The following is an 18,272-nucleotide window of genomic DNA, read 5'->3' as shown; positions in this document are numbered from 1 at the left end:
GAGAGAGAGAGAGAGAGAGAGAGAGAGAGAGAGAGAGAGAGAGAGAGAGAGAGAGAGAGAGAGAGAGAGAGAGGCAGAGAGAGGCTAGAGGCTAAGTGGATTGCCAACTATGCCTAGAAATGGGAATTCTTGGGTTCAAGCCTGGCCTCAGACACTTCCTAGCTGGGTGACCCTGGACAAGTCACTTAACCCCATTGCCTAGGATCGTCTGGTTGGCCAGGGTCTCACAGCTGTAGATCCTGGGTTCCTGGGGCTCTGCCATGGGCTCTCCTGAGAGACGAGGGGAGGGCTGGCTGGGGCCCCTGGGGCCAGGGCTCCAAGCGCAGCAGTCGTGAACAGCGCCCTCCTCTGCCCTGTGCCCAGGACACGCTGCGGGACTGCACCCATGACGAGCGGAGCTGCCTCAGCAACCTCCAGTTCATCTCGCCGCTGTATTTCGTCAGCTTCGTGCTCACGGCCCAGTTCGTGCTCATCAATGTGGTGGTGGCTGTGCTGATGAAGCACCTGGATGACAGCAACAAGGAGGCCCAGGAGGATGCCGAGATGGACGCCGAGATCGAGCTGGAGATGGCTCACGGCCTGTGTCCCCGCGGCTCAGGCTCCCCGGGCTCCAGCAAAGGCGGAGGCTGTGCGGGCGGAGGCGGAATCGGAGGCCCGCCTCCAGCCGAACCGGAAGCTCGCCGCTGCGTGCGCTGTTACTCCCCAGCACAGGTAGGGGCTTCCTCGGCGCTCGGTCCTACCTGAGGGGATGCGACCTGCGCAGGGGGGCTGACTGCGCCGTCTCGGGGCGGGAGTATGGATGGGCTGAGCAGGAATCCAAGCGTGGGTGACCGGTCAGCTGGGAGACCCAGGCGGGTCCCGTAATAGCCAAGGAGACATCCTGAGCCCGGCCACAGAGTGAGTTAGCCCTTGAGGGCTAGGCCAGGGGCACGGTGGCTAGGCTGGGTAGACCCCCCGGGGACCAGCAGACGGGACTGCCGAGGATGGAAGGCGGATGGCTGGCTGCCTGGAAAAATGGTGAAGGGGTCCTCGGAGGGCCCAGGCCAGGAGCGCCCCTCGCCTTCGACCTGGAGGCCCGGCAGGGCAGGAGGAGTGAGAGGACTCTTCCTAAGACCAGAGGTGCGGGCTTCTGTTGTTGAGAGAGTGAGCACAACTTGGAAATAGAGCAGAGGACAGGAGTTCAAATCCTGGCTCCCTACTTACTAGCTGTGTGACCTAGAAAAAGTCTCCTCCCCTCCGTGGGCCTCAGTTTCCTCCTCTGTAAAATAAGGGGGTTGGACTAGGGCATCTCCAAGCCTCTTCCAGCTCAGGTTCTTATGAACTCCCACCCCTGCCCCAGGCTCTAGAAAGGCCGCTTCCTGTCCCTTCCGCCCCCCCACTTCCCACCAAGCATCACTGCCAGCTTCGACTCCTTCCAATAATTTCTCCCCTCCTCCTCCCCCCTTCCTTCTTGTCCCCCCCTAGGAGAACTTGTGGCTGGACAGTGTCTCTTTAATTATTAAGGACTCCTTCGAAGGAGAGTTAATGATCATCGATAACCTGTCAGGCTCCGTCTTCCACCATTACTCCTCGCCGGCCGTGTGCGAGAAGTGTAACCATGACCAGCAAGAGGTAACATTTGGGCAGGGGTCCTGGGCAGGGCGGGGGCCGCTCCCCCACCCCCAGGCTGGCGCAGGCTTAGGCAGCAGCTGCGTATCCGCTCCCTCGTCAGGGCTGGCCAGAACGTCATCCTTGTCAGGTCGGCTGGGGAGGGCCTGAGGGATACGAGGGGGGTCCGGCACAGGCGGGGGGCGGCCTGGCAGGCTCCGCCCCGCTGCGTGTTCTTCTGCGATCAGAACAGCCGCTCCTCTCCATCGGTATCTGGCTAGCATTTCTGGAGATTGGAGTTCAAATACCGACTCTGTCCTTGACATCCCGGGTGACCTCGAGCCAGTGACTTGGCCCATCCAGGACCCGTTTTCTTTGAGAGTAAAACAATTATAGGGGGGCAGCTGGGTAGCTCAGTGGATGGAGAGTCAGGCCTAGAGACGGGAGGTCCTAGGTTCAAATCTGGCCTCAGACACTTCCCAGCCGTGTGACCCTGGGCAAGTCACTTGACTCCCATTGCCTACCCTTTACCACTCTTCCACCTAGGAGCCAATACACAGAAGTTAAGAGTTTAAAAAAAAAATTAAAAAACAAACAAACAAAAAAAAGAGAGTTATAGTCCCTGTCTGCCCTGCCCTGGCACCCCCACACGATGGCTATAAGAAGAAAATGAGGCAATAGACTAAGAATGGGGCGATGGGGGCGGCCAAGGGTGGCCAGAACGAAATGAGCTGCTTTTGTGAGTGGGGTGTGATGAGTCTTTTAAAGACTCGAATTGGGGAAATGAGAGAGGAACTAAACCACTGGGTCATGGCAAGAGAGCTGCAGAGAGGCTGGGAGTGAGTGCTAGGAGGTATGTGGCGAGCTGGGTTTGGAAGGAGAGGCTGCACTAAATGTTAGCTTCCTGTTTTAACTCGTTCTTCTTATTAACTAGCCCTAAGTCTGAGGTTTCTAGCTCTGGAAAGACAGCAAAGACTATCAAGCACCCTCTAAGTTTTGGCACCTGAGCCATAGCTCTGGCTGCCCTTCCATAGTTACAGGTCTGCCAGAGGTGCAGTGTCCGTGCCAAGGCCGGCATCATTCTTGACCTCTGCTTGCAGTGATCTTGCTTTTGGAGCCTTTCTAGTGATCCTGGGGGGCTCCCTTTGTCCCCAGAATGGAACACCAGTTACATTCGAGTCCTGGCACTGCCATTAACAACTAGTGTGTCATTGGGCAAACCAGATCCCGTCTCTGGGTGTCAGGTTCCTCATCTATAAAATGAGGGGGTTGAATTGGTCCCATGAAGTTCTACCATTCCGCCTCACCCCCAACTCTGACATCCCCTGTCCTAAGGCACCTCCCACTTCTGACATTCTATGTTGTAAAGTTCCTTCCAGCAGGGCATCCCCAGGGCAGCCTCTTCTAGTTCCAACCTGATTTCCAAGTTCCCTTTCCAATGGATGGGAGACACAAGAGACCTTCCCATACAACTAGCTTGGGAGGAAACTCCTTCCTGCTCCAGAAATGAGTCATTTGCTTGTCCAGCAGGAATGCCTCATCCATCATCCCCAATTAGGCAGAAAGGCTTTTTCTTGTTCTGCTATTTTATCAGATTTCAGGGTCCCTGTTCTTCTCATCCTCCCTCACCCCCTCCTGATACTATTTCCAACTTGAGGGTAGCCCTCCCTGATCGAGACCTCCTCCAGGGTTTGTATGCCCCAGACCCCTGTCCCTAGTGGTTTTCTGTAATACTTGTTTGGAGAAAACATGGATCCAATCCAGAAAGAGAATGGGCAGGAAACGCATCCAATTCTAAGCCCATCTCTGAGTTTGAGAAATAGCTTTCCCTCTCTAGGCTTGGTTCCTTATATGTAAAATTTGGGGATTCAACAAGATGGGTCTGGAAATTTCCTTTTTAGCTTTAAAATCCCAGTATTTCTTGATGTCCCAGACGTGATCCTTTCCCCCTAAAAGACCCAGTGACAGCTTGTGACCCAGCGTGTGGGTATGTGTGGGTATGGGTGCTCTGATCTCTTCTTGCTTCTCCTGATTCTCTCTTCCTTCAAGCCCAGAGATGGCTCTGTGGGCATAGCATGGGATTTCTCTCTGCTCTCTCAGCCTCCAGCCCCAGTTGTGACTCATATCATCATAGGCCCAGATCTAGAAGGGACCCCAGAGACCATTTATTTCATGTCCTTAATTTTACAAATGAGGAAACTGAGATTCATTGAGGTTAAGTGTCTTACCCAGGGTCACACAGGTAGTAAGTCTCAGAAGCATGATCTGAACCCAGAACCTCTGACTATAGAACCAGTGCTCTTTTCTCTTTAACTATTGCTCTCCATGCCCTCTGTTTGACCACCCCTCAGCAATCCTCCAAGCTTAGTGATGTCTCCATGACTGCTCCTTACCCCTATCCTGTCAAGCCCAAGGATGACTTATCTGAATGCGTTTGTCTCATGTTATACCTTAAGTTTATCACTTAGGCCTGCTGTTAGTGTCCCAACTGGTCCTTACATTGAGCAGAGTCTTTAAGTCTTTCAAAGTTGTTTTCATTTATATTTTTGTGGCCATTATATAAATATTTGGCTTGATGTTCTGCTTATTTCTCTCTGCATCAGTTCATATAAGTCTCCTCAGGTTTTTCTGATTCTAATCTTTTTTGTTATTACTTATGATGGGGAAACATCTCATCATATTTATATGTTGTAATCTGTTTAATTATCCCCCCATTACTGAGCACCTAATTTTAAAAAATTCTTTGCTATTAGAAAGACTGTAAATATTTCTGTTCCCTTCCTTGCCTCCTTCTGCTTCCCCCTGCCCCAAGCTCACTGAGGGCTTAGTTAGGGCTCTGTGACTTCTTCCAGGTCCAGCTGGCCGAAGTGGAGGCCTTCTCCCTGAACTCGGACAAGTCCTCTTCAATCCTGCTGGGAGATGATGTGAGTCTAGAGGATCCCACCACAGGCCCTGGGGGCTCCAAGGAAATCAAGGTAAGAGAAGAATGGGTGGAGGGAGGGTTGAACAGAGCTGCCTCTCTGCCTATGATAGGCTGCAGGGGGTCCTTGAGATTCCCTTCAAACTTGGATTTTCTTTCTTGGAAGGAAGATTGCATAAGAGCTCTTAGACACCAAACTATGCAAGGTAGCATCCCATGTCAAGTCAGGAGAGCTGGATTCTTAGTCCCAGGACTTCCACTAACCAGCCGTGTGACCCTAGAAAAATGACCTCCCTTCTCTGGGCTTCAATTTCTTCATCTGCTAAATACAGTGAAAAAATACTTTCCTTGTCTTCCTCACAGGGCAGTAAAGAGGACAAAATGAGGTCATAGGTAGGAAAGTATTTTTTTTAAACAGTACAGGATTTGGAGTCCAAAGGACCTGAGTTCAAATTCTTGGTCAGGCACTTATTACCTCTGTGAGCTCGGGAAAAGAATTTCTTTTCTTAAGCTTTTTATTCATCTGTAAAATTGTGTAATTGGACAAGACTCTGAGGTTTATTCCAGCAATAGACTATGAACCTAGCACAGCTTTCACACACATGTCACCTCATTGGGGCTTGGTTTCCACATCTATAACATGAGAGATAAGACTAGATGGAGTCATGAAGCAGTAAAGCCATGTCCCTATCATCCCTTGATAGTGCAGGCAGAGCCCTTTACCTGCAAGTCTTAAAGGTTCACTTTCTCTAAAGCCAGTCCCATTTTCTTTTCTTCAAAACCAGCCCTTCTATCTTACGCCCCAACTCTGTCAAGGGCACGAGTTTCCTTCCAGTCACCCAGATCTGACGTCTTGTTGCCATCTTTAGCTTCCTACCTCCCAGGCCAGTTTTCAAAATATCTCTTCAAAATATCCATCCTCCTTTCCACTCTTATGGCCAACAGCCTCAATGGTTCTCCCTTTCCCTCTCCCCTGGATTCTTGTAATGGCTTCCTGTTGCTCATGCCAGAACCCTCATTCCCTTCCCCGTGTCCAGCTGAGGCAGGGACTCAGACCAAAAGGCAATTCTGAGATTTGGCCTGGGTTGTCTCTGAATTGCCCTGTAGTCACTGATTCAGTCTTCTGGGAAATAAACCCCTTACCCAGCACATCCATAGCTCACAGGATGCCCAGGGGGAAGAAGTACTGACATCCTGAAATGATCCTTTCTTCTCTATTCTCTGGAACTTTCCGAGAGTTCTGTATGTAGCCCAGGTGAGCACACAGAAGATACCCATGTGAGGGAACCCTCCCCCCCCAAGATCTCTGGTCTGTACAGACCCCCTGAAGTTTCCCTTAGTCTGGTTCTACCCAAGTGACATCTCCTCCTTGGGCCTTAGCTTACATCTGTGCAAAATGAAACAGGGAAACTACATGCCAACTCTATCACCCCAAATAGAACCCAGGGTTATAGGTAGGAGACAGATGCCCTAAGCTCATAACTCCTCCAGTCTGATAAATGTTCGAGTCCCTGCCCTGAGGGAGACTCCAGTCTAATGGGAAGAAATGATCTCTTCCCCCAATTAGGAAGCCCCCAGTTTAATGATAGGGCCTCACAGACTCAAAGAGCCCTTGATAACTTCCCCAGTTAGGGGCAGGAGAGTCCTACCTTACACAGTTAACCCAGCAGTGAGATTTTCTTTGTACTCATTTTTCTGGAAAGAAGCCAGCTATTCTCTCTCTCTCTCTCTCTCTCTGTCTCTCCCAGTCTCTTTCTTTTTCTCTCTGTCTCTGTCTCTCTTTCTGTCTCTCTGTCTCTCTGTCTTTCTATCTCTCTCTTTATCTCTGACTCTCTGTCTCTCTTTCTCTTTTTCTCTGTCTCTGTCTTTCTGTCTCTCTCTTTATCTCTGACTCTCTCTGTCTCTCTCTTTTTCTCTGTCTCTGTCTCTCTTTGTCTCTCTGTCTCTCTCTTTGTCTCTGTCTCTCTCCCTTCCTTCCTTCCCCCACTTCTTCTGACTGCTGCTGAGGAATTTCCACCTCCAGCCTTTCTCTTTTTAAACTGGAAACTCCCTGTGCATTTTCTAGTGACCCAAATACAATATAAAAGACATATATTAAATATATATAATGTAAAATATAAATGGTTACCCTCACTTAATGGCAGAAACTGTCATGGGGGTGGGGAAAATCTGCTGATTTGAACACTTTAACTAACAAAGAATGATAACATTGTGGACACTGAGATGGAGAAGTTTGTGATCATCTCCAACTCACTCCTTTTACAGAGGAAGAAACTGAGGCAACAAAAGTAGTAAAGGGGACACAGAGGGAAAGAGTCCTAGGCTTGGGGTCAGGAAGACTTGAGTTTAAATCCTACCTCAGATTCTTTCCAGTTGTATATCGGGTAAATGTCTTAACTCCTCTTGGGCTCAGTTTCCTTATCTTTAAAATGGGGATGATTATAGGACTGACCTCACAAGGTTGTTATAAGGATTCAGTGAGATCATACATGTACGGTGCTTTGTAAACCTTAAAGCACCATATAAATGCTAGTTGATACGTTATTTTATTTTGCCCCAGGTCACACAACTAGGGTAGCTGGTTGGCTCAGTGGATAGAGTGCTGAACCTAGAGTGAGGAAGACTCATCTTCCTGACTTCAAATCTGGCCTCAGATACTTCCTAGCTGTGTAATCCTAGGCACACCCTTAACCCTGCTTGCCTCAGTTTCCTCATCTTTAAAATGAACTGGACAGTTAGGTAGCACAGTGGCTAAAGTGCCAGGCCTGGCGTCAAGAGGACCTGAGTTCAAATGTGGGCTCTGACGCTGTGAGATCCTGGGCAATTCACTTAACTGTCTGCCTCAGTTTCCAAATCACTTCAGTATCTTGGACAAGAAAACTCCAAATGGGGTCATGAAGACTCGGACATGACTGAAAGAAATAACTGAACACCTAAGGTCACACGGGTAGTAAGTGACAGCATTGAGATTTGAATCCAGGCCAGAGCATCTTTTCCTTGGAGCTGGGAGGGACTTTAGAGATCATGTGGCTCAGAGAATAAAATCACGTGAAAAGTTCATATAGATGGTAAGCAGAAAACTTGGGATTTGAACCTAGATCTTCTGGTTGCAAATCTAGTTTTCTGGGAACCATGCTAAATATTTAGAACATGTCAGAATGTATTTACTACTGGAATGAGATTTTGTAATTTAAGCCTTGTAGTGTGATATGGTGGAAACAGCTCTGGATTGGAAGTCAAATTCCAAATCTCCCACTTACTATCTATGAGACCTTAGGCAAGTCCCTTCACCTCTATAGGCCTGTTTTTTCATCTGTAAAGTGAGAGGGTTGGGCTAGCTGATCTCTGAAGGCCCTTCTCACTCTTAAATCTACGATTCTATAATCTGTGATCCAGGGAACGGTCACAATGCAAATATCATCATTTCCATGTTGCAGTTAAGGAAACTGAGTCTCAGAGAATGTCTGCATCAGATATTCATTCTGAAGAGCCTCCATCACAGAGAGGCCCTAAGAGACCCTCAGTGCAATTGAATTTATTTTTATTTATTTTATTTGCAATTGATAAATATTTCCTGCCCTCGGGCAGCTTACATTCTATGGAATGAGGGAATCCCATGCACACAGAGAAGAAAGTAGGAAGTATATAAAAGTGATAATCAAGATGATGAAGAAGAAGGCAAGGAGGAAGAGGAGAAGAAGGAGCAGCAGGAACTTGTTTAGCATAAGCATACTATACACACAATATACAGAGTGACCCCAAATGGCTTTATGGTTAGGAAGTGTTTATGTTATGACCCTGCAGGGAGGCAGGGGAAGAAGGCTCCGGTTTAGCCGGCCTGGCCCCTTGGCAGTCTTAAGCTCTGATAATGTAAAACTTCACTAAGACATTTGGAATTCTCTGGATCCATAGAACACGTATTGCCTGAACAGTGTATCCCAAAAGTCTTAGTGCAATTTAAAGCTTTAATAACTTCAACAGTATATAAAACTATAAACTCACAAAAAGTCGTCATTTGCAAGTTTATTTCCAGTTCTTTTGTGCTTACTTAGTTTGGGGAATTTTAGTCCTTTAAAAATTCTTCATTTGAATAAGTTAGGGGCACCCAGGGACACCTTGCATCTGTAGAAGTGGACGATGCTTTTGCAGATGAGTGAATCAGTTGAGGAAGGTCTCTTGCTGGATGTCCTTGGTTACCTGATCATCTCCATCAGACTTTTTCTTGGGGAAGTCACATCAAAACTGGCCCTTGGTGGGGACAGCTGGATAGCTCAGTGGATTGAGAGTCAGGCCTAGAGACAGGAGGTCCTAAGTTCAAATCCGGCCTCAGACACTTCCCAGCTGTGTGACCCTGGGCAAGTCACTTGACTTCCATTGCCTACCCTTACCACTCTTCCACCTATAAGACAATACACAGAAGTTAAGGGTTTAAAATTAAAAAATAATAATAATAATAAAAAACTGACCCTTGGGCACCAAAACCTCATTCCTAGGATGAGCAGAAGGCTAGCATTCCAATCCTTTCACTCCTTAAACAGTAGTTAAGGAAAGATTTTACAAAGCTCAGTGATCAAATAGAGCCCTGATGGATAGCACAAGATGCTGCTAATGGTACATTTTAATAAGAAATATATCAGGGCAGTGGGATGGCTCAATGGATTGAGAGCCAGGACTAGAGATGGGGAGTCCTGGGTTCAAATTTGACCTCAGATACTTCCTGGTTGTGTGACCCTGGGCAAGTCACTTAACCCTCCCTGTCTAGTCCTTGCCACTCTTCTACCTTGGAACCAGCACATAGCATTGATTCTAAGATGGAAGGTAAAGGTTAAAAAAACATATCAACATTTAAAAATTTCAAATAATAAAGCTTCCAAGTGTTGGGTTTTGTACAGTTGTACCTTTTTACATCAGAAGTTGTGAGGCTTTGGGGCTGCCCTATAGCTAAGTGATAGTATGAGTACAAGAAGATCCATTTGAAAGGATCTTGTTGGTCAAAGTTCACTCCTTCCCACTTAAGCTTCTTCAGTGAATCTGTGATCCTAAGCTCCTGGGATCAGAGACCATAGATTTAGTGTTGGAAAGATCCTTCAAGATCCTCTTACAGAAAGGCAGCTGCTCTCTCCTCCTAGGACAGATCCCTCTTCTTCTGTGTCTTCTCATCCCTGTGATTCTGATCCGTGTTAAAAACCTTAATGGTTTCATGCACATGGTTTACCAAACTGTTGTGGTTTCCCTTGAGGTCTGGGGTCATTTTAGCTTTGCCTTTTTGTCTCCAGTGCCCAGCACAGAGCCTGGAACATGGTGTGTGCTTAATACACTTGGGAAACTGAATGATCTCATTTGAGCCTGAAAGAATTTAGGGACCAATCAGATCGGGATTATTGGCTCCATCTGTCAGATGAAGAAACTGAGTTAAGAGGCTTGTCAGAGGCCACATTAGTTAATAAAGAACAGGACCCAGGCTGGGGGTTCTGATTCTGCATCCAGAGTTCTCTCCATTGGAGACAGCTGCATCCATGATGTTAAAGCCCCCTCAGCCACCAGGCCCTAATCTGTCCTCCCTTTTTCCAGCAGGGAGAATCGGAGACCCCTGACCCCATCAAAATCGGGGACTTGGGAGAATGCTTCTTTCCTTTGTCCAACACAGCCGTCTCGGCAACTCCAGAGAGCTACCTGTGTGAAATGGAGAAGGATCCCTTCAATCCTGTCCAGTCCTGGCTGAAGCATGAGAGCAGTCAAGGTAAAGAGGATTCCTGCCAATATTCCAGGTTGGGGTAGCGGGGCTGACTTAGGATGCCTGCCTCTGGAGAACCTTAGAATCTGCTAAGTTGGTGGACACTGCAGGGGCCTTCTAGTCTAATCCCTACTCAAGACTTGAATAAAATCCCCAAAGAAGGGTCATGTGGTCTTGACTGGAACGTGCTGCAGTGATGGGGAGCTGAACCGTAACGGAGACAATCCCTTCCATTGCTGGACAGCCCTGATTGTTAGAATCCTTGGATCAAGTTGAAATCGGCCTCTTGGTCACTTCTGTCTCATAGATGTGATGTTGACTTGTCTGGGAGGATAATATAATAGAGATTCTGATTCTGCATCTTCTGCAGATTTCTGCAATTCTGTGCAGAAATCTCCTGTCCGAGACAGAGTCCAGGGCTGCCCCTGGGGGCATAAGAGTATTTAGGGTAATTGGTGGAGTGGCTGTCAGCCTTTTCCACTTCGCAGTGGCCAGGTCTCATCCTGCCTTCCCTCATGACTACATCATGGCAGTTCTGAAAGCAGAGGGAGGATCGAAACCTTCCGGAGGGAGCATTGACATAGCTCAGAGGAGCGCCTAAGCCTGATCCCATCAGAACATTGCCTCTGCTCAGAGTGAGACCAGCATGTCTCAGTGACAGTTGCCCTGATGGATTGCCATCAAAGCCCCAGCACCTATGAGATTCTCATCCTCACGTTCCTCTTTTTTTTCCCTTATGGACAGTTCCCTCTAGTCCTTTCTCGTCAGAAGCTGCTAGCCCTCTCTTACCTGTGCCAGCAGAGTTCTTTCATCCAGCCGTGGCCACCAGCCAGAAGGTAGAGGAGAAGGCCACTTGCAAGGGGTCCCTCCCCAAGATCTCTCTGCAGGGTTCCTGGGCATCCTTACGATCTCCAAGTGTCAACTGCACGCTCCTCCGACAGGTAGGTGAGAGGGATCCCAGGTCAGCTTCCCTTCTGCCCCAAAGGCAAAGGTTTCTTAAGGATGGGGGCCAGTTCTGGCTGAAAGGTGATTACCTACAGGGTTAAGGCCCTAAGGAAAGGTTCCTATCTGCCAAGTTCAATTTCAAGGCCAGTTAGGAGAGAGCAAAGTAACATTTTCTCAGGCTGCAGAGAAAGGCTGAGAGGCCTCTTCAGGGTATGCTGGCAGGAAAGGAGGATGGGGGAAAGGAAAGAGCAGGACTTGAACTCAGAAGGGTAGGGCAGTGGGAGAAGAGTGTGATGGAATAGAGTCAGATAACTCAGATTTGAATCCTCCCTTGGTCAATTCACCTCTCGGACACAATATTTTCATTTCAGAATGGGGATGGGGTGGGGAATCAAATGACCTCCAACTTCTCTTCTAGCCTTAGATCTCTGATTTTATAAGCTTCAGATGAGTTGAAGAAACAATGTGGAATAGTGGAAAGAGGGCTGGCTCTGAGCTGAGATCCTAGGTTCAGATTCTGACTCTGCCACTTAGTACCTTGAGCAAGATTCTTTCTGCGTATCTTGGTTTCTCCCCTTTGGAAGATGAAGGTTAGGTTTATTTGATCTGTAAAGTCCCTTCTACCTCAAAGACTATGACCAGTCATCGCCTAAGTCTATAAGGGCATTGCCGTGTCATGGCATCCTTTGCCATTTTCCCTTGGAGTGCCAATGATGAATGGGAGCCAAGAGCCTAACCCATAGCTCATCCTCCTAAAATAAAGGTCTGACCACATCACTCCTCTGCTCAGTAAGCTCTGGCGGCCTCCCATCACCTCCAGAAAACAATCCAAGTTCCTTTGTTTAAAGTCCTTCACGGAGTGGCTCCATCCCATTGGAGAGAGGCAGTGAAGCCTTTCTTGGTCCTCCTAGAAGCCAGTCACTCACCCTCCTGAAAATCTCCTTCTCAATATTTTGTATTTCTTTATACATGTCTATATCATTTGTCTTGATAGTTTGGAAGCTCCTGGAGTGTAGGGACTATTCCACATTGTCTTCGAATCCACTGTGTCTATTACACAAGAGGTCCTTAAATGCTTCTCTCTCAATGGATGTCCCTAATAGCTCTTGTTGAGGTAAATTATGTCTCTAAAGAACATGACGTGGCCCAATATTTACCCTGACACTTGGCAACTTCAATACCTGCATGAACACAGAGGATGACAGTAAAATCTGTTTTGGAAAATATGATTCAGGATCAAGAAATAAAAGAGGTCTTGTAGACTGCTCAAAGATCTTCTGTAAATATATAATAGATATCCTATTCAAGAAGAGAGACAGGAGATGCTAAAAATGGCAAACACTGAGCAACTTAATGAAAAATGAAAAGGACCGTGTCTTAGCATACAGGAAATGACTAGTTATTGAGGTGGGGGGAGGGATGCTGATGCATTTCTGAATCAGTTATCTATGTGTGGTTGGACGAGCCAATGGTTAGAGCAAAGGTCAACATGAACACCACATTAGAAGAAAGAAATATGATAAAATGTCACTGAATGTGATCACAGCAATTCAATATGACCTATTTAAACAAGCTATTGACTGGAAAATGGGAACTTAATGAAAATTTTTCATTTCTTAGAGAAGTCTAACCAGTTGTCACAATGAGGTAAAAAAGATCTCAGAAATTACTTTGGCCAGCAAACGCTCTGCCAGGCAGAGAGACTCGGTGGTCTGTGGTTTAGAGTGCAAATTAATTTCCAAAAGATTATGGAAGAAAATGATTAGTGGTTGTGGGTTTTCATAAAACAATGAAAAGCAGAAGAGGAGGAAATGAGCCTTTGGAGACCTTAGCGTGAGATCCAGCTAAGCCAGAGAACTCGTCCAGATGAAACTGGAAGGAGAACAAAAGCTACTTGTGAAATGCAACAGATCTGTGGTGTTTCTAGAATAGTTTATTCTCATCTGCAATAACCATGGAGTGCCCATATTTGGATTCGATCATCTCACTGCCCAGTGTCCTATGGGAGAGTGTCAAAGGCCCTTAAGGAGATAGAGTCAAGTAGAGTAGCTGGAGCTGATTTAGAGAAGAGATCTGTGAAGGGAGTTACATTTTATAGCAATCAGGGGTCACTTTTCATTAATATCTCAAAGAAGGGAAGGTTTCCATAGAACAAGTCATAAATAATACTATTGCCCCCCAAAAGGGTGAACTAGATGGCATCAATAACTAATGGCTCTGGGCCTACTTATTCTTCTCTACCAAATCTTTTCGTAAATTGTCTGTGATCTATGTACACATCAGGGGTGTCCTTGAGGAAAATGGAAAAATCTCTAAATAGCCTACATCTTCAAAGTCACAAAGTGGACTGAAAGGTTCCCGGAGCACCAGAACCTGCCATCCCAACGGTTTGGAGATTACAGAGGAGTATTCGATTCCATAGAGAAAGATGCAGTCTCAAAAGCCCTTCTCCAACAAAGTGTCATCTTTAAATATGAATTACAGAATCACAAATCCCCAGAGTGGAAGGAAGCCTCCTGGCAATCTAGTTCATCCAATACCTGAAAAAAGAATCACCTCTTTTTGTTTTTGGTGGGAAGAGAGAGGGCCAAATCTTGGCTCTCTGGGCATGAAGGCTGGGCTTGGAGTCAGGAAGACTCATCTTCTTCAGTTCTAATCTTGAGTTCAGACACTTCCTAGCTGTGTAACACTGTGCAAATCAGGTCACTTGTTTGCCTTAGTTTCCCCATCTGTAAAATGAACTGGAGGGGTAGATAGGTGGTTCAGTGGATTGAGAGCCAGGCCTAGAGATGGGAGATCTTGGGTTCAAATCTGTCCTCAAACACTTGCTAACTGTGTGATGCTAACTTCATTGCCCAGCCCTTATCACTCTTCTGCTTTGGAACGGATACTTCGTACGGATTCTACGACAGATAGCAAATTTTAAAAAATGAATTGGAGAAGGAAATGGCAAACCACTCCAGTATCTTTGCCAAGAAAGCCCTAAATGGGATCACGGAAAGTTGGGCACACGGAAATGATCGAACAACATCACATAGCTCCTAGATTTTGAAGGTGGGATTTGAACCTCTGACGCCTGAATGCCAGTGGCACGGAGCTTCCTTCTGGCCAGGCCAGAGCTCTGTGCACCACATTGATAGCATGCCCTCCAGCTGTTCCTGTTTTCAGATGATGTTGCTCTAATTGCATCAAGCCACAGGATACTTAGAGGGGCCCCACAGAGGAAAAACAATGTGGAAAAAGTGAGAAGGGCGCCTCGAGCCCAGCCTGGGATGTTCAGATGGATGGGCAGCCACTGTGCCGGCACAGCAGGCTGGACCAGAATGTCTGCCTTGAACATCCTCTGCAGACAGACCATCCGCTGAGCTCATCATGGACCAGGAGGAAGAGAGTGGGCTCCATTGTCTTGGGCAATCGGTCCCACATTTTCAGGGAACCAGAGCTGCTCCCTGACACCAAGTCCATCTCTTTACCACCACTGGCCCATCTCCCAAGGATGCTCAACAGTCGTGAATGGCAGAATACTGTGACCTCAATCAGTCAAGCAACAAGAAACACCTCCTCTATTCCAGGCCCTGGGCCAAGTGCTGGGGATACAACATAACCACCCCTGCCCTCAAGGAGCTACAATCTGTCAGGGGAGATTACAAGATCCATTAAAGTGTCCAAGTATTATAACCGTATCATAGGAGCATAGATTAAGGGCTGGGAAGAGCCCTCAGTGGGCATTCAGTTCATAGATGAGGATCCAGAGGGAGGTGTAATAATAATAATAATAATAATAATAATAATAATAATAATAATGATGATGATGATGATGATGATGATGATGATGATGATGAGAAGAAGAAATAATATATACTTACTGTGTCCCAGGCACTGAGCACTTTACAATGATTATTTCATTTGATCCTCACAATAACCCCAGAAGGTAGGTGCTCTTATTATTCCCATTTTAGAGATGAGGAAATTGAGGTAAACAGAGGTGAAATGACTTGTCTAGGTTCACACAGCTACTAAAAGTCTAGGTCTGAACTCAACTCTTCTTGACCTCAGGTCCATCCACTTTGCCACTTAGCTGTCTCAGAATCACTTGTCACACAAAAAGTTAAGTACCAGAAACTTTGGACCCCAAAGCCAGCATTCATTTGCACTGCACCATATTCCAGCATCAATAAAATAAGAAAGACAGGGAGAAAAGGAGAAAGCAGAGGGAAGAAGCTTTGGAGGAGAAAGAGAGGCTGACAAAGGTAAAAAAGAGAGACAAATGGAGAAAGAATGGAAGAGAAAAGAAGGGAAGATCAAGAATAAGCGAAAGAGAACAAAGGGGGGGGGGAGGGAGGAAGAGAGAGACATGAAGGAAAAAGACTAATTTCTGATCACTCTTGCAATCTGTTTCACATGCACAGTGCCCAGGGTACCAAGTGCCCTTGGATAAATACTTAGAATTAAGAACTAGCAGAAAACCCAGGATTTTTTGTGCTTTGCTTTGAGTCTCAAAATCCATATTGTTTCATTTGGATGGATGGAGACAAGGGAGACCAGAGAGGGGAACTTGCCTGTCTAGGTGAACAGTAATTAGAGAGAGAACCACTGGGACAGCTTGGGGGTTAACTGATTCATTACTGCTTACCCGACTAAGCCCTGACCCTCTCCCAAGAAAATCTGCCTGTGTATGGTAGAGTCAGAAGATTTGGGTTCAAATCTAGGTTTTCCTACAAAGGATCTGTGTTTCCTTAAGCAAGTCACTTCACTTCTTCATCTGCCAAAGGAGGCTATTGGAATAGAGACCCTTAAGGGCGCCCCATCTCTGACTCCTGCCATCTCTTACTCTCTCTCTCTTAGACCACTGAGAGTGACACGTCCCTGGATGACAGCCGGAGCAGCGGCTCGGTGGGCAGCCTCCAGACCACCCTGGATGACAGTTTGAATCTCAGTGACTCTCCCCAGTGTACCCTGGACCTCCCCTCAGCTTTGTGCCCTGGGCTACCGGGTGCCCACATGAGGGCCTCGCACAGGACTGTGGTGGCAGCTGCCCTCTCCCCAGCCTCTCGGCGCCGGAGTCTTCGTGGCCGGGGCCTCTTCAGTCTGCGAACCCTTCGAGGCCACCAGCGGAGCCACAGCAGTGGGGGCAGCACGAGCCCTGGATGTACCCACCATGACTCTATGGACCCCTCGGATGAGGAGGGGGTGGGCAGCAGCCTGCGCGGGGCAGGCACCAACAGCAGCGAGCAGTCGGAGACCCTGAGCAGCCTCTCGCTCACCTCCCTCTTCTCCCCTGCCCTCCCGCCCCCAGGCCTCCGGCTGGCCAAGAGGTGCAGTAGCACGAGTAGCCTGTCCACCGTGGCCCCCTTGTCCTCCACCAGGGGCCCGCTGCCCGCCCTGGGGACTGAGGGCACACAGCCCTACTCCGCGGCCCCCCGGGGCTTCCTGTCCACGCCCTCCTGGGGGACAGACTTCTGCAAAGACGGGGGCTCCGCCAGGGAGGACGCCCAGGGGCCAGATGGCCAGCCTCCTGGGCTGAGCTCCACAGCACGCAAGCCACAGCAGCCTCCCCAGGTGGGGCTGGGGGAAGGGGTGACCAAGAGGAACAGATGAGGTTCTCTGGCCCCAGGGGGTGCAGGCCGAGGAGCGGTTGTGGTGGGGGTGCCCAGCGGGGGAAGGCCATTCACTGTCGCTGTCCCTTCTAAACTCCCACTGACGGGAGCCAGTGTGCGCTAGCGTGTCTACGGGGTCCGGCTGGGTGTCAAACACACTTACCTCAGGCACAGGAGACGCTGAGAGCCACGTGCCCCTGAGCTGGAAAGATTATGGGCAGGCGGGGAGGAAGAGCGAGCCAGGGGCAGCTCCCGTGGGCTGGGGGCCTCCGGCCAGACTCGGAGCCCCGCGGGGCCTCTCGGTATATATATACATGTATACATATATATATACACACACAAAGACATATATATTTATTTATTTTTTTTACTGAAAGCTCATGACTTCCAGAAAGTGCTAAGAATAGAGAGGGGTGGGATGGGAAGCTGGGGAATTGTTGGAGAAACTAAAATCGTTGAGAAACGATCTGATCCGCCCCCGAGAGCGGAAGGAGTTGTTTTCAGTCCCTGGCCTGGACCCTGACCCGGGCAGCTCTCACGACATCCACTCTGCCCAGGGGCCACGCGGGGCAGCCCACGGCCTCCGAGCTGAAGGGTGGGCCATGAACACTCCTTGGAAGGGGTCACTTTTTGTGCTTTCCTTCTCGATTGTGTCTTAGGAGCCGAGGCACGAGAACCATAACTAGCAAATAGGTTTTTGTTTTTTTATTTTTTTGGTAGCAAAAAGTAGAAAGGCGGGAGAAGAAGTCTGTTTTTCCAGTCATAGGAGAGAGGAAGTGGATGTGTCTCCCTGGGTTAGCCAGAGCTGCTTCTCCTGACTGCAGAGAAAGGGAGAAGTCCCAGAACTCTGCAGTGTCAGGACTGGCAGGCACTTCAGAGACACCCCGTTCAAGCCCTTTGTTTTTCAGATGGGGAACCAAAGGCTTGGAAGGGATAGTGGCTTCCTGGAGGTCACGGGGGAGTCAAGAATGAGAGTCTGGACTCAGCCTGGGTCTTTGGAGTCTTTTTCACAGAGTCTGGCCCTCTGGTTGTGACTTCTCCGAGGAAGCAGGACATGAGGATGGATGGATGGCAGGGCGTGGGGGACATCTTCCTCTGCTGACTTAGACCCTCACATGGACCTTGGCATTGGTCACCAGATGCTGGTACAGAATGACCAGTGACTCCAGACCGAGGTCTGCCCTGTGGCGTTCCCTCTCCTGTGTGTCCCTGGTTCCTGGAGCTGAGGGTCTAGGTCATGCCAGTGGTCACTGGCCATCATTGCTCTCCTAAGATATCTTAGTATATTTGTCCCTGTCCCTGGACTTCTTGCTATGATCACTTTCCAGATCTTGGGGGGGGGGTGTGGGGAGACCTCCTTTGCCCAAAATAGAAGGGAGCTTTAGGACAGTGTGGGCCTGAGCATCTGTCTGTCAGTCTCTGTCTCCCCTTCAGTTCAAAGTGTTTTAAGCAATAGAGTTAGACTTTGGAAAGACAGAGAAAAATGAGT

General features: G+C 48.2%; 1 protein-coding gene across 1 annotated transcript in view; it reads left to right on the top strand.

The window, feature by feature from the left end:
* Positions 1–16,784, top strand: part of CACNA1I (calcium voltage-gated channel subunit alpha1 I) — a 170,538-nt gene extending 153,754 nt beyond the window's left edge. Inside the window, exons 30-36 of the mRNA XM_044679111.1 lie at positions 278–711; positions 1,465–1,611; positions 4,440–4,562; positions 10,082–10,247; positions 10,986–11,182; positions 16,032–16,179; positions 16,219–16,784. Of these exons, the coding sequence (XP_044535046.1) occupies positions 278–711; positions 1,465–1,611; positions 4,440–4,562; positions 10,082–10,247; positions 10,986–11,182; positions 16,032–16,179; positions 16,219–16,784 (1,781 nt within the window). The remainder of the gene's footprint in view (positions 1–277; positions 712–1,464; positions 1,612–4,439; positions 4,563–10,081; positions 10,248–10,985; positions 11,183–16,031; positions 16,180–16,218) is intronic.
* Positions 16,785–18,272: the final 1,488 nt, after the last annotated feature.

Source organism: Gracilinanus agilis, chromosome 5 (assembly GCF_016433145.1).
Source record: "Gracilinanus agilis isolate LMUSP501 chromosome 5, AgileGrace, whole genome shotgun sequence".
NCBI classification, from domain to species: domain Eukaryota; kingdom Metazoa; phylum Chordata; class Mammalia; order Didelphimorphia; family Didelphidae; genus Gracilinanus; species Gracilinanus agilis.
This window is presented reverse-complemented; position numbering and strand designations above follow the sequence as displayed.